The sequence below is a fragment of the Protopterus annectens genome, chromosome 7.part0 (assembly GCF_019279795.1).
Source record: "Protopterus annectens isolate FY-2018-M chromosome 7.part0, PAN1.0, whole genome shotgun sequence".
Lineage (NCBI taxonomy): Eukaryota > Metazoa > Chordata > Ceratodontiformes > Protopteridae > Protopterus > Protopterus annectens.
The window spans coordinates 243,775,845-243,793,393 of NC_056739.1; the positions used below are offsets into that span (position 1 = coordinate 243,775,845).

At 43.6% G+C, this 17,549-nt stretch overlaps 1 protein-coding gene across 1 annotated transcript in view; it reads left to right on the forward strand.

Moving 5' to 3' along the window:
• The first annotated feature begins 776 nt into the window (after nucleotides 1-776).
• LOC122805927 (vomeronasal type-2 receptor 26-like) overlaps nucleotides 777-17,549 on the forward strand; it is a 71,967-nt gene continuing 55,194 nt past the window's right edge. The window contains exon 1 of the mRNA XM_044076171.1: nucleotides 777-1,014. Coding sequence (XP_043932106.1) covers nucleotides 777-1,014 — 238 coding nt within the window. The remainder of the gene's footprint in view (nucleotides 1,015-17,549) is intronic.

Below are 17,549 nucleotides of genomic sequence, written 5' to 3' on the forward strand. Positions count from 1 at the left end.
CCTACTTACCTATACTCTGCAGCCTATAACCACCCCTTTCATAGCCTACCTGCTAAGCATGCACTCTAATCAGTAGCTAATGCACTTATACTTCATCCATAAATAAAATATACCCCTGCCTAGCACACTCTTCACCCTTCCACTGCACACCCATTCAGCCACACACGTCCATACAGCTACCATCCCCTGCCCTACCACCAGGTGTTTATGTATGTATATATCCTATCCTCTACCCACCTACATTGAAGCCACACATATACCAGCACCATTCAACCACCAAGAAGCCTGTAACCCTTACCAACTTTCTTCTGGATCACAAATCCTTATCCCCATGAGAGGTAACGGCCAATATCCAGAGTGCACATGCGCGAACTGGCGCCCGGACCAAATAGCTGAAAAAATGGCAGGAGCTGCCCATGAAACCACCAGGGAGAGTGAAAAGGAATCCCACCACTACCAACACTGAGGGAAGCCAGCGGGGACGACCACACAAAAAGAACGGCCGAAAGTAATGACACACATGTGTGGAAACTGAACAAATGACACCGGAGACCAGAGAAAGACCACAGGAGCCCACAGACCTACCAGGGAGCACTAGAGAATCCACTGGACACCGACTCAACGTACCTAGACTGGATTACAGTGCTGGACCCCCACAGCCTACCTCAACCACCAGGGAACACTTTTTTTTTTGGATTACCAGGCCAACCCACGTGCTACTACCCGACCACATGGCCCAACCAGGAAGGAGGATATGATGAGCCTGGCCTACCCACATGGCTGCAATGAATCCCCCAAAGAACCCAGGACAACAAAGAGCAACCTTGGCAACACCGGATGACCACAAAGACCTCACCCACTGTGACTGGCTTGACCACCCAACTGGAGCCACCACCCGACCACCAGCAAGCACCTCAACAACCGTGAAACAACAGGAGACACCTCAGGATACCAGGAAGCACCTACCGCAACACCATGCCTACCAGACCCCCAGAGAATCACACCGATACCCAGGTAAGCCAAACACCACACTCATACAGACACTGCCCACCAACCATTTACCCACACACACTCTCCTCTCAGTAACTTTCCATGCCAGCAAGCCCAACCTATATTCCTAAGCTCCATCCCCACATTAAATAATTACTAACAGAGAGACACTAAAGGGAAAGGAGGGAACTAATAGTTAAACTAATCCCTTCTCTCCCCACCATCCAAGGCCTACTTGCATCCACAATACCTACAGGTCGTCTGGACATAAGCTAGCTGTTACTGCACCAACTCACACCAAATGTAACTACTTCCATTAGCTCCCTACACTTAAACCCATCCTGAGTCCCACTCTTCCTCACTTCACTTCCTTAACTACTCCAATCCCCCTTCAATACCTACATTGCCATGACTCTAGTGATTAGCCAATCCCTTAATCCCTAGCCTAGCTCTTCCCCACCCGCCTCCCACTACACTTTACTCATGGGTCCAGGACAACTTTGTTTGTGCCAAACAGCATAAATCCCTGTACTAAAAGTATTTTACACTTCTTGTATTAGACATACCTCAGTTAGAGACATTATATATTTCCCTTTATTAGAAGTACTTTACCTGTCATTGTAATAAATAATTCAATTTAGAATGAAATACTCAAAACTGTAGTCTGACATATGACAAATGCAGCCTTCTAGTTTGGCTGTTTATAATACTTTCATGATAATCTTTCACTAGACATAATTCAGAGTACATTATAACTGTAAATAGTGTCTTAGTTCAGTTGAAGAGCATTATAGCTTGTTTTATTTTCCATGGAAAACTGAGGTATACTTAGCTTATAACATTGCCTTTTTGTATTATATGACTATTTTCCCTGCTTCTCCTTTTAAGGTAGTATGGTCGAATCATGGACTATGTAGGTTAAAATACTATTCTAAAATACTGAAATAATGCAAATTCATAAAACTATTCTTCATGTAGTGGAAACATTCTTCCATGACTCATAGATTTTATAAGTTCTTGGAAACTCTGTCTTTGCAGGCCAAAATCAAACTTTGTGACCTCCTAAAAGTGGCAGTTGACTCCTCACTTCCAAATTACATCCCAGACCATACACAGATATTTAAGCACGTGTTTTATGTGGCAGGGTCATTAAAACTATATTGAGGTATTGCCATTCATCTAAGTACAGTGTAATAAATAATTGTTCTTAACACAATTCAAATTCATGTTCAAGTCACAATAATTGACTAGCTTAAATACTAAGCAAATCTGCAAAAATAAATTAACAAAATTCAAAAATTTTAGAATAAAATGAACAAATAGGAATAAAACCATAAACAAGATACATTCACAAATTAAATAAACATAAAAAGTTGTACTGCACAATAAAACACAAAATTATCACAGTTGTACTACTAAACCCACCAAGGTCATCTGTAAGGTAATTTATATAAGTGTGCCTTCAGGGGAGTTTTAAATGACTATAGGGGGATCCCTGACATACCTTGTTAGATTATTCTAGAGTCATGATCATCGATAAGAAAAGAAATATATGCCAAAGTCTCCAACCCATGTTTCTAGAAGGATGAGCAGTCCCTAGGTACTCAAACATATGGAAGACGACAGCTAATAACAAGCTATTATCTCTTTCAAGTATGGGACATACAAGTCACGTAGAACCGAATAAACCATGAATAGCCATTTTGAATTAGAAGCTTCTGTAGCTTACACAGGATACATGCAGTATACGTATCTCATTGTCCTAGTGAGTAGCTGGTCCACAGAGGTGTGAACTAACTGAAAATGGTCAAATTCACTGCTTGGAAGCCAGAGGTAAAGGATGTTGCAGACCTCCAGCTGACATGATTTCAGAGCATGTCTCAGTAAGGGAAGATTTTTGGATAAGATGTTAAACTGAGGCCCCATCTGTTTGAGTTGGTGGTAGATAAAGTGAATGTAAAAGATCTCAAAGGCCTTACTGATAAGACTAGAGGAAGTTTTATATTGCCATGGTCAAATTTCCCTCAGCCACTATGAATGCCACCTTGGGTCTCCCCTGAAAAGAGGTTATTTGCCTACTGGAACTAATCTAGTCAAAATAATGTAAAATTAATAAAAATAAAAACATATACATATTTTGTTCTAAAATGGAAAATGAAGATTTGACATCTGAGACTTGGTACTTGAGTGATACTTTGCTGTCAAAAACTACACATATATTATGCATCTTGTACATGAGTTACAGTTTGTCACTGCAGTAAATAATAATAAGGAAAGACAAATTTAGACAAATCATTCAATGTGGCATGAGTCACCAAGGCTACCATCTTCATGGTATTAAGCATCAAATGTTTGGTTACTATCCAGTCATAGATATATTCCAAGTCATTGGCTTGTTAGTTGCTATAAGAGAGGTATAGCTGCATGTTGTCAGCATATCTATGGATAAACCTGTCCTACATATAACATCTCAAGAGAAGTCATATAATGAAAGAATAGTAATGGAGCCAAGATTCTTCACTTAGGCAGACCGCAACTAACTGAATTGGAAACAAAAGAATTAATACCGACACACATTTCAGGTTATACCAGAAGAGAAGTCCTAAGTAACACCAGCAGTGTAACTGTACAATTATGAGCAGTCCAAACAGATGTCATGATCCACTGTATCAGAAACAGATGAAGCATCTAGCTAAACCTTGATAAGAGTAGCAATCCTGATCCTTCACCACATAAAGATCATGGGTCCATAGTTAAATACTAGGCTAGCTGCCCTTGCAGGGCATTTTTAAGCCTATCCAATTTCCCTCTTGGTGCTTTAAATAACCTTTCTGAATTGGTGTTTCAGTGGTGTTACCCATCCCATAGTTGATAATTATATATATGACCCTTACTTAGGTGCTGCCTCTGTCCATTAGTAGTAGAGAAGACAATCCTGGGTTTCATTTTGTATCCCATCCATAATTACAAGATGTGTTTGAATATAGACAGGGATGAGCTTTGTTTTACAAAGATGGAGAGTCTATTCCTTAGCAGTGGCATCCTCTGCAAGATATACCAGTCTTTCCAAACCAACCCATTGCTGTGAAGAAGAGGTTTAGATCCCTAGACTAAGTATTTCTAATGCCATTTGACTTGCTGCTATGCAGGAAAATTCCATTAGTACTGGGTCAGAAGATGCCTTGTGTGTCAGACACAGGTCACTTATTAGTAGTCTGGTCATTCTGTTTTTTTAGAAACCATAATTAGGGCTTTTTTATATTGTATCTAGACTGAAAGTTGAACTATGAAGGATTGTATACATTTTCTCTTTTAAATAAGAGTCCAGATCTGTATAAATCATGTTCTTCAAAACTTTACCAAAGAGAAGAAGTTCTAGAGCTGGATAGTCTAATTCTAATTTCTTTTTGGAAGAGCGTGACCAGGGTTATCTTTGGTAGAGATAAAATAAAACAAAACATCCAAAGGAGATAATGTTATAGTCTTGGAAAAGTGTGGACCCATCTCTTCTAGAAGGGTAAAACTAACTTGGCTGGGCTTAAATACAAAACAGAACTTATTTTGTGAATTATGGAAAGTAGAGGAAAGTTATCACAAGTTGGAATTAGAAAGTCAGACCCATCCAAAGAGTGAAACACCTCTCTAAAACTTGCTGTATGCCTTGCTTGCACACTGGATATAAAGCCTGACAAGGCAAGTTTTGCAGAAAAAGGCTAAAGTAGAGAAATCACATTATTCAAGCAAAAATCTTCCTGGGAGGCCAAGCAATCCAGTCTGCACAGCATCCTAACCCCCCCCCCCCAAAACAAATAGAGAGAGGCTGATAAGTTTGATGTTTTAGAGCTCTCAAAAAGCAAGTATTATGACTTCCTTTAGTAGACCTCACTCTGGTAAAAATAGTACTGTCTATCTGGGTCAAGCCTTGTAAAGTCAGCATCATGTTGAGATCATGGTTCCATAGTTAAATACTAGGCTGCTGTCAATGGAGGCCATTTTAAGCTTAGACATTTTCCCTTTTGGTGTTTGAATTAACCTCTCCCATTTAGTATTACAGTGGCCTCACCCATCCCATTGTAAATAATTGTATAACTCACAGTCTTCCTCAGGTCATGCACCTTCTGACCAAATCACTTCTTACTAGACAAAAGATGCAAAGAATGCACATAGCTTGTTTTTAGAACATCAAGACTGGCTATACATGCCTTATTGTAAGATTTGGCTATTATATCATCTATATTTCCAACACTACAATCCTAAAGATACAAATACAGCACAAGGATTGCAATACCTGGAGTGAATAGATTTATGTTCTTGCAGGGCACTAGTCCTAGCAAGGTTTCCACCCTGGTAATGTGAATCTTGTACTGAAGAAGGGCATGGCTATACTGAGTCACATGGTCTATCAGTGCTTCAGTCACCATGACCTCTAGCTGGATCACCAAGTCCAAAGTATAGTTATGAAGATGAGTACCACAGGTAACAGCATGAGCAAAGCTGAATCTCTTAATAATGTAGAGTAATCCTTTAGCAAAAGTCATTACCTGTGTGTCATCCTTAATGCTGAAATTGTCCAGAGTTAGCCACCATGCAATATCAAGGAAAATGGCACAAGAGTGTCAGTGAATACATCATTGTCTATACTTAAATTAATGGGGTACGGGGGGGGGGGGTTGAAAATGAAAAGGTGCCACAATTTTTTCCTGCTTGTAAACTGATTTCAAAGGGGTTGGCAGTGTTGGAATTCAATTCCTTCAGATTAAAGTCTGTATGGTGAAATAATCAACCCCACAGCCCTGTCTTATCAGTGGTGCTGTAACACAGAAAAATGTATGATACTAACGCTATCAAGACTGAACCAAACATTTTGTCCATCTAGGTTTCTTATACAGCTAAAGTCATCCCTCTTGCTTCAAGTCATATATGAAAACAAGTTTTTTAAATTGTGGCAATGAAAATTCTTAAAACAAAACAAATGAAAATACTGAGCTAAACATTTTAAAGGGCTCCTGACAAGAAACCAATACATTAGTGGTCAAAACACATAAAGACAGTCATAAATGCATAAAACTCCCGGAATGCAAAGAACACTCCCAAACAATAACACCACTCACAAAAAAAAAAAAATTGCAGAGGGAACACCCTGTAGCTGTCTCTCCCCAATATGGGAGTCTCCACCTCCATGTTTCTGCTACATGTAAACACACATACACACACACACACACACACACACACACACACACACACACACACACACACACACACACACACACACACACACACACACATCTATCTATACCTATATCTATATATCTATATCACTCTCTCTCTCTCTCTCTATACATATAGATAGATAGATAGATAGATAGATAGATAGATAGATAGATAGATAGATAGATAGATAGATAGATATGTGTGCGTGTGTGTGTGTATGGTGAAAGGGCAAATACGAGTGCATAAGTAAGTCAACCTTCAGGAGAGAAAAAACATATGTTACACATTACTTATTGCACATATGAGCATCACTCCCTAGTCTGCCATGAGCAACTCTGACTTCTATTTTAAAACAGAACATTAGGACAGCACTGTAGATTGCAATAACTGCTGCAGTGTAAACTAAAACAAGTATCATGTGAGACAGAACACAACTTAATTTTGCATGCAGAATTTTGAATTAATTACTTCATATTCACAGCAAAATAATGTACAACAACTGTGATGAATTAGAGTTGGGTGATAAAAAAAAAATTATATTTCTCTGGAGGAAACTGAATATATCTGATATAAAAATTGTTGTAGGTTTACTCAACCAACATAACTTTTAGGCAGATTATGGGCCGGATTCATGAAGGCTTGCACGGAGTCTAAGAGTAGAGTAAGACTCCATGCAGCCATCATGTCTGCCGAGCGATCCAGGAACAGCCGGTAGGGGTGTGCAACAGAGCTCCCAAAACGAGTCTTAAACGGACAGGGCTAGGATATGCAAATTACCTCATTTGCTGCTGAAAGCTATGCAAATGAGGTAAATTTGCGATCCAGGAAACCTGAACCTGTCCGAGGAAGAGTAGTATTATTTGCAGAAATGTACTCAGTTGACAACTGAGTACGGTTCTGCAAACAGCAAAACGGGCCATGACAGCTCTAAAAAAAGGATGCATCCAGTTGAGGAAGCATGCAAATGGCCAAAAATACAGCCATTGACAATGTTCACTGATGCAAAATAAAAATAAAATATATATTTTTTTATCCTGATCACCGATGTTTAACTGTAGCGCAGCGCTGCACAAACACGGTGCACTCTAATAACACGAAAAACAAGAATTAAAATCCGCAAATGTGGAATTTATAGTAATACTTAAATAATAATGCAAGGGAATGGCAGTCCAAAAACAACATGGCTATCGAGTAGAGGTTGCTAAGTGGGGAAGCTCAGTCTAAGACATGTAACCAAGCATTAGTAGGCAATCCTATGCAAATCAGGGTAAGGATGGTGAATCCCAAGTTTACATAGCAAATGAACACAGTCAATGGAGTGTAGGAGTGTCAGAGTAGAATATAGGTGACATCACAAGGGGGGGATGTATGAAAGAAGTGAATCTCATTGGAGCAGAGTGGCATGTGTATGCTGTCAGTTGCCCATCACTAGAAGAGGTGTGTCAACAGGTATCCTAGCTAAAGGCAAGAAATTGAAGGTGCATTCCATGGATAACACCAACGTTTCTTGTAGAAGTGCCTGCAATGTGTATGCTCGCGTGTGCACACGTGTAGAACTGAGTAAGACTGTGTGCGCGTGTGTGTGCCTGTGTGTGCACAATTAAGCCGGAGTAAGCATGTGTAAGGTTGTTTAAGTTGTGTAAGCACGTTTGCACCTGTGTGCACGTGTTTTAGCAAGAATAAGCAAGTGTTAGTCCATGTAAGCATATGTGCGTGCGTGTGAGCTTGTGTGCGCGTGTTTGTGCTTGTTTGCATGGCGCTGCCCCCTGAGGAAACAGAAAGGGAAAAGGAAGCGCAACAAATAGTAGGAAGTTAACCAGGGAGTACTAGCAGAGCTAGCAGGTGAAAACAATTAGAATCAGGCAATTACACAGGCAGTACACTAGCCCAGCCCAGCACTTAAAACTCTGCAAACAGCACTCCACTATGTTTCTCTCAGAGACACTGCAACACTGCAGTAAGCTAATAGAAGTGAAAACTGAAAAAGCTTTACTGAGACAAAGAAATGTTAGGGGCTGCCCTTGCTGTTATAAGGCGACATATGCAACATGCTGATTGGGTGGTGACAATACGAATGCTACTGGACAACCCATAGTGAGGAGACTGAGAAGAGTGTACAGGCCCAGGGTAACCTATCAGAGGCTACATGAGCTGGAGATAGTGGAGCGCTCTAAAGTGGACAGAGGCCTCATGCAGCAAATTGTTGAGCTGTGCAGGCCACGCCTCACACACAGAACTAACAGAGAGGAACCCATCCTAGTGGAAACCAAGGTATGTGTTGGCCTAAGAATATTAGCAACAGGTACCTTCCAGAGACCAGCTGGTGATATGATGGGGATACCACAGGCATCAGCATCCAGGGTACTGCACCAGTTCCTGGATGCCATATCAGCACATGTCTGTGATCATGTATATTTCCTCAATTCCCGTGAGGTACTGGCCAGCAATATGCGTCACCTCCAGCAAATAGCAGAATACCCTGAGGTAGTGGGTGCAATCAACTGCATGCACATACACATCAAAGCACCAGCCGGTGAGCGGGGTAGGGTCTACTTTAACCTCAAGAGCTTCCCCTGCATCAACTGCCAGGTTGTGTGTGATGCCCAGGGCATAATACTGACTGTGTGTGCTGGCTGCCCTGGAAGCTACCATGATTCCCATATTTGGCATCTGACACAGTTGTACCAGACATTTGCCAATGGGGACATCCCTCAAGGTCACCGGTGGGGGATGCTGGCTATGCACTGGAGCCGTGGCTAATGACACCCATCAGAAATGCACACACACCTGAACAGGAACGCCATAATGAGGCACACGCACAAACATGAAATGTAATTGAGCATGTGTTTGGGCTGCTCAAGTCATGGTTCTGGTGCCTGGACACATCTGGTGGAGCCTTGCAGTACTCACCAACTACATGTACCCAAACTGTCATGGTATGTGCTATGCTACATAATTTGATCCTGTGAAAACAGCTGCAGCAGGACCAGCATAGGCTCGGGCCAAACAGCCCCGCACCATTGCCAAGGCCATCACAGGCAGAGCATGACTCAGAGGAGGAACAACCTGAGCCTGCCCCAGTAGGCAGAAGGAGACGTGCCCAGTATGCCCTTGCCTTGGCAAAGAGGCAATGCATAGCACATACACTGGCCTAGTAGGAACCCTGGAAATGATAGCTCTCTCCAACATGCACAAAGAGTAAAAGGGATGCCTAACTTGACACTACCTGTTCTCAAACATGTGTAGGGAGTGTAGTATGTGCGTCCGACATAGGCAGCCCTGCAGCACCACTTGAAGTATGATTGCCATCTGTTAAGCAATATAAAGCAGTGCTAAACAGCTTTCACCACCAATCAGTATATGTAAATAAAATTGCACACACTAACTAGCACAGCTGTGGTCAATGTTGACCAATATTGGCCAACGTTCAGCAATTTTGGTTAACGCTGAGCAATGTTGGACAAGCTTGGTCTAAGTTGGGCATGTCTGAACAAAAGCCAACATGCCCATATTTGCCCACTGGCCTGTAAGCAGTCTGGTCTGCTCAGTATGAAAATATAAAGCAGTGACAGGCCTCAAATCCAGGATACTATGCACTATAGTCATAGTACTGAACCACTAAACCATGACAATATGTCAGTGGTCAGCCTGTATGAAGAAATGTTGATAGGTCTATGCAAAGTATCTCATGGAAACCCTGCAGGCATAGCATAATCTCCATCGAGTTATGACACAAAGGTGAGCCCTGCAGTAAGAATAGAACCTGATTTTCAACACACACATAGTATAAATGTTAATAATGCTCATGCTCACACACATCTACAAATGTAGTGGACTTCAGACAGCAACATAATGAAAGGTCACACTGGGCATGCTCACACACTTGAATAAATGAGACAAATGTCGGGCAACAAAACACTGAAAGGCCAAACTGGGCATGCTCACACACTTAGGCCATGACTGAGTACAGTAGTGGGCCACACATATCCAGCAGTTGCATGTGTTAACCCAGGAACCTCACACTATCCACCAATCCGCCTTGTGCACACAGTCAAATGACAACAGACACATATATAATATAGAGGAACCCTGTCAAAATCAAATATGTTCTGCAGATACTTAGGTTGTTCATAGAAAGTGGAAAAGCAAAGAAGAAATAAAACCTGCAGTCAGTATCATCAATAAACAATGTGCATCCCGATCATTATCACAGGTCCAGAGGTTGATATGAGGCTATCTGCCCTAGGGCATGTTCAAGCCTAGCCAGAGTGTGTTTGGTTATTGCAACCCTGTTAGATTAGTAGACTGTGCCTGTGAATAGTAGGTCACACAAGATAGCCAATTTACATTTACTTTAATCTGCCTCTGTCTAGCAGGGACACAGAAGATATCCCAGGGGTAAACATACGATCACCCATCCACTCATCAAGATGTCTCCTGAAGGTGGTCAGTGGTGGGCTTTGTGTATGTGGGACTGGGATCTCATTCCAGAGTGAGTGGAGCCTCTGGGATAGCAATCTGTCCCTCCAGCATGTCTTATTAACATCTGTGCTGAGGTTTACGTCCCTGGAGCATGTAGCTCTAAGGGATTTGGATATCCTGAGGTGGATCATGTCCATGAAATCTGGGTTGGAGATGTCTTTAAACAACAGGCAGAGATCGCATTCGAGTAGGCGGTAAGCGACTGAGTATAGCTGGAGTTATGTTAGCTGAAGTGCACAGGCCATCCGTGTGAGTCCCTAGATCTACTTGGTGAGGTAATCTGCGGCCATTACAGTTGCTGCAGGCATTGGGTAAGGTACATCCCAAATGGGGCATTGTATCCAAGCATGGGCCTGATGACTATAGGGGCACAATGACCTCACTTGATTTAGATGTGAAACCTTATGGGATAAAGTGGGCTATATAGAAGGTCTGTCTAACCACTTTGGCATCATGATTGTCAAAGGCAAGAGTACTAAGTACTCATGTCCCCAAAGCCATAACAACTCCTGCTGTACATAATGGATTATCACCAATATGGTAATGTGTGGGCACGTTGTCATTCCCAAAGGGGATGACTATGCATCTAATGGCATTTAGCTCTAGGCCATGGCTCTGGCATCAGTTATCCATCTCTGTGAGACCCTTTTTGAGGATGCTTTTGCCAGCTGGAAAGTTGATCATGGCACCCAGTTTGCAGTCATCTGCGAACATGGTCAGCCATATTCTTCCTGTGATAGCCTGTACATCAGAGAAATATTTACTGAACAAGACAGGTCCCAGGACTGAGCCTTGTGGGATGCCATGTGTAACTGGTGTATAGTCAGACATGGCACCTGCAAAACTGACCATATGGATGCTATCCCTGATCCAGTTAGCAATCCATCTTGTGACATATGTGTCGATATCGAAGCTGGTCAGCTTATGTAAAATGCCCGAGTGGGGTATTGTGCTGAAGGTGTATGCAAGGCCCAGGTAGGCTGTGTGGACAACCTTCTCTACATCTATGGACCTGTTAACTGTCTAAAGAAGTTGAACAGGTTCAAGAGTCAAGATCTGCCCACAACAAAGCCGAAATGTGTAGGATCCAGTGTCTGTAGGTTCCCGATGTCTATGTGTATGAGTTCCATGATGATACGCTCCATAGCTTTGCAGACCTGGCTAGCTAGGCTTATAGGGTGATGTCCATGGTCCACTGTGCCACCACCCCTGTGGAGTGGGAACACTGTTGCTGTACGCCATTCCTTGGGTACACATCCTGTAGTGACTCTGAAAATGAACAGTGACCTAATGTGAGGGTTACGTTCATCATGAAGCTTGTGTAAGATGCAGGCCGGGACACTGTCCGGTCCCATTGATGCTGTGATGTCTGCTTTGGAGAGGGAAGCACACACCTGTACATCTGTGATGTCAGGGAGGCTACACCCTGTTGGAATGGACATTTGCTGTGTAGGGGGGATGGGGGTGGAGAAATTTGCACTGAACCTGTTTGCCAGGATGTTAGCAATGTCTGTGGGTTCAGTGTATGTTTTGTCATTATGCAGTAACTCACAGCATATCCTGGAGTTTCCACCCAGGTTCCTGACATAACTAAAGAAGGCCTTGTGATTGTCCTCAGAGTCTGGTGCAGAACTTCATTAGCAGCGGGCCTTAGATGAATACATGAGTGATCGTAGCTTTCTGCCAGTACTGATCAGAGATGCCTTCCTATGTTGGGATTGTGCTCCATCATGTAGTAGCCTCCCCCTTTCATTGTATGGCTTATGAATGTCCGGGGTCCACCAGACAGGTCCCCTGTCTTTGGAGGAGTGTGCCATGTTGTTATTTGGGATAGCATGATCCATGCATTCCAGTAGGTGTCCATAGAATGCGTACGTAAAGGAATCAGCGGTCTGAGCCATAGTTACCACTGTCCCAGGGTCTTTGTAGGATACCACCTTGGTTTGTAGAAGTGTGACATCTGCTTTTGAGAAGTTCTTCACAGGGATTACCTACTATGGGTGTGGGGACGGGATATGGATGTCCAGTGAGATAAATGTATGGTCTGACCTTACCAATGAGGGGTGTACCTCTGGTGTGGAACATAGAGTCCCCATGTTGGTGATGAGCAGGTCCAATATGTTCTCCCCTCTTGTGGGTGTGTTGACCAGGTGTGCCATAGCATCTGAGTTTCTATATGCTAGCAACAGTTGTGTGAGGGTGTTGTTGCTTGTGTAGTATTCCCAGTCAATGTTTGGGTAGTTGCCGTCACCCGATATAATGGTGTTTGGAGATACCTACATATCCTCCAGTGCTCCCAGGAATACTGAGTGTGGTACCTGGGTTTGGGAGGGTGGTCTTTAGCAGGCTACAAACTGAACAGCAGGTATGCCCACTGTCAGTTGCACATGAATGGTCTCCGGTGCTTCGTGCAGTGCTAATAACCTGGAAGTGTGTGTATCTGTGATGTATATGTGTACACCCCCAGTAATGTTGGCAGGTCTGAGTCATGTGTCCGAAAAGCATGGTATGAAGTATAACCTGGTAGTGCTGGTGTGCTGTCGTGAGCCTGAACCAGGTGTCTGTTACTGCACAGATATCTACATCCTCCATACTGAGGAGAGTCCTGAGTGTGTGCATTTCAGGGTTAGACAGCAGGTGTTGAGCAGCATTACCCTTAGTTTCTTTTACCTTGTAATGTGTATGGAGGTGGGTTGTGTCATAAGCCTTGCTTAAAAAAGCCACTATGGGGGTGGCAAGAGCCTTAGCCAGTATTCGAAGGTCTAGGTGTGATAGGTGCAAGCCGCCCATAGTGAAGCTACATGGCATGTCAAGCATGTCATCCCAAGATGACAGACACTGGATCCCCTTTGAATGACACCATGTGGCAAAGACATAGATGTACATGTGACCTCAATCACATCACAGGTGTGAAGCCTGCCTTCTACACTAATACATATGTTACCATTGACAGTCTGTGCTGCTGCTTCACAGACTGTAGGTCACATATGTATGTATGTGACAAGGCCAGCCACTGTAGGGATCTGTGCCCTAGGTCATCAGTGTCACACACACACATGACAGTTTGTATAGAATAGTGTGGGTGAGGGATCATACCTGAGGCATATCACAGACATGTTCAAACACAACACAGTCTGTCAATAATGGGCATTCAGTATAGGTGTACAACAACTCTGTGAATATGCATACTGACCCCTTATTGCTTATGTGATACACTGATGGACATCAGCATACTTTTGGGAATGTGAATATCAGAGGACAGATGACATCACATGTGGCTGTATATACACATCGGTACCCCTGATACATGTCGTGGGCTACTACCAATGTGGTACTGTCAGGATACCATGAGTAGTAAATGTGGATGACTATGCTATAGTTGGCTCATAGCTTCACAGCATGGGTTTGTCAACAGGTATCTCTCTGTATGTTACCCTTGTGGAGGATGAGTGTCTAATCCAGAGAATGCATTGTAGGCCACTGTATGCATTACTAGATGTGGACAGACATATCCCTAGTGTGTCTGCTAGTACCTAGGACAGCCACATGCCTACAAGAGTGGTCATGGGAATGTGTGGCAGTCAATACCACTGATAACTGGTATAGTATAGTACCAGAAGGATTCATATGCTACTGTGTACCCTACAGCTGTGTGTCAGTTGTCAAAACATCATCTAACAATTGGTTAAAATCAGGCTGTTGAGATTATGTACACTACCAGAATGCAAACCAATGACCGATATTAATGCTACCATCCACAGCATAGTGTCAAACCATGTCATACAGACATGTGTACCCAAGTTGTAACATATGTGTAGTAAAATGCATCCTGGCCACCAATAGGACATATGAAGTGTTAACACTGTGTAATACAGGGCATGTCACCCTTCCCATGTGTCCACCATGCACATATATGCAGACAGTGCACTTCCACCATGTTCCCAAATGTACACCTGCAAATCTGTACTGCATACATCACACACGTACCGTCCACTCACCAACACATGCTGCCAGTACCACACACATCAGCCAAGTGGCACATGGGTGGACAATCCATGTTTGGAATTAACCCTGGTGTAAACAATACTACATTGATATTCCTAGCTTTAATGCATCATGCCTGCTCAGATATACCTACAAGGATATCATTACACTTTACTGTTGACAACATGCTAACATTGCTACACTGCTATTAGGTCACCCTGTGCATCAGCACCATGTTAGCCTGTTCCTGCATCACAGTCACAGATGACAGGAGGTGGCACAGTTTCATCATATGCACAGTATGTGTTATTGGTTTGCCAGAGCCCAACATTGACCCATCCAATTGACATGTGTGTGTGTGTGTGTGTGTGTGTGTGTGTGTGTGTGTGTGTGTGTGTGTGTGTGTGTGTGTGTGTGTGTGTGTGTGTGGGACAACAGCACAGTATGGGTCAGTGTTGATGTGATGTGTGTGTGTATGTGTTAGCCCTAGTTGTTTGGAATATGTGTGTGTGTCTGCATGCACACAGTTCCCCCTTGTGGCTGCATAATATGGGAGGTTGTGGGACAGCCACAGACTGTACCTGCCAGGCTGTACAAATCACTGTCTCCGGCCACGGACACATTACCTGTGCCTGGCAGGGGTGACATGGACAGTATCAGGTACTACGACAGACTGGGTACTATCATCAGAGGCAGAGGGATGTTGACTGGACCCATGTTCCTGCTTGGACTGGCCAGAGCCATGTGCACATGGTCGTCTAGGATGGTCTATTGACAGGCCAGCCCCAACATTGCTGGGGCTGGTACTGCCACTATGGGAGCGGCTGGGACTTGTGTGCCATCTGCGACGACTGCCAGCTGATGAAGTTGCTGGCATATGTCCACGTTGATGTCTCAACCATCCTGCACTGTCCTGGTGCATGGGCATTACATTGCAGAGGACATCTAGTGCTCCCCCCAACGTCTATCAATGACCTCGGTGTAATTACAGATAGCACCGGCAAGGTCACGGATACTGTCATTGATAGCGGTGTTATGAGCCCTCTGCGCCCTAAGTCCCTGCCTGGTGTACTGTTTCATACGTGCCTGTGCCTGCATTACAGCCCTGAACATACCTGAGGTTGTGAGACCTGTGGGGGCATGTCTGTCAGGGGCATTATGACCAGCAGTGCTCCCACGAGAACCCCTGGACATATGCCTATGTGGTACCATTTCAGGTGTCTGGGCATGGCTGCTGTGTGGGGTTGTACATGCCATTGATACCATACTATTCTGGTCAATGCCTGCTGTATGCTGTTCCTCAGCTAAGGCCATTGGTGTTGAGGGATGTATTGGCAATATGTATGTGCGCATAGACAGGGTGGAAAGCTGTGTACTTCCGATTGGCGGACCAATGATGCACCCTGTCAAACCTGCCTGTGTCACAACACATGTATCATCATGTCCACTATTTGTGGCAGTGACGTCAGGTTCCCTGCTGCACTCATCCAACAATACCTCAGGACCTGTGAGAGGGAGACAGGAAACACACTTTACCATCTGTACAAGATGTTAAAACACATGCACACATGCACACATGCACACATGTACACATGAACACATGAACTCATGAACACATGCACACATGCACACATGCACACATGAACACATGAACACATGCACACATGCACACATGCACACATACACACATGCACACACGAACACATGCACACACGCACACATGTACACATGCACACATGAACACATGCACACATGGACACATGCACACATGCGCACATGAACACATGAACACATGCACACATGCACACATGCCCACACACACACACACACACACACACACACACACACACACACACACCACCAGCAGTCCAGAACATACTCAGTAGCATGTGATGTTGGGGTACAGCATCACAAGGCAAGCAGTTATATCACACGTGTCAGCATGCAGGATGTGTGTTTCCCAACAGCATGCAGTGCCTGTGTTGACAGCCCTTGCCAATAACACTATACATGTGTTTGATTTATGTGTGTTGTTGTTCATTGATTGGCCTCACCCTGGAATGCACTGTGTACGTGGACATGACAGTGCTGTGCAAGTGTTATAAGCTCTGCAATGCTCATTGCACCATCTCACACAGGTGTACATACCATGGCTGTATGTGTATCTGTGTGTCACATGGATAGCCATGTCTGATGAGAGCATCTGTGTGTTCAGCAGATAATTGTGGACACAGGATTAGCACATGCATGCAATGTATACACACGGGATGAGTAGTGCATGTCTATCTGATGGAATACCGTTGCTCAACATGCCCATTTTACAGTGGTTATGGTGTGTGTAGGACATTATGTGGACATGCCAGCGCCAGACGTGACATGGCATGGTACAACTCAACTGCAACATTACACATCACACAGACACAGTGTGTGGCATGTGACCTATACACTCAATAGCATGACAAGATATATATATATATATATATATATATATATATATATATATATATATATATATATATATATGTGTGTCACTTTGTACAAATGGTGATTGCTATGCATACCATGTATATGTGCCTATGTTTGCACACACACAACACTGAGGTGCATAGCAGGTCATGCTGTGTGTAGTACTGTGGTCACTGTGACTGGATGGGGTGTACTACCATGAGCCATCATCATGCAGCATCACGTGGTCACTTAAGGCTACTAATGTGTTCCAGACCAACACATACCATGCTGTACCAGACATGCAGTAGCATGGCTACATTCACAATTTCACAGCCAGTTGTTACACTGGTTTGTAAGGTGCACAATAGGGGGCAATGCCTACCATGAATGTGTACTGTGTTGAAGAGTGTCGCACAGCCACATGTGAGGCATCT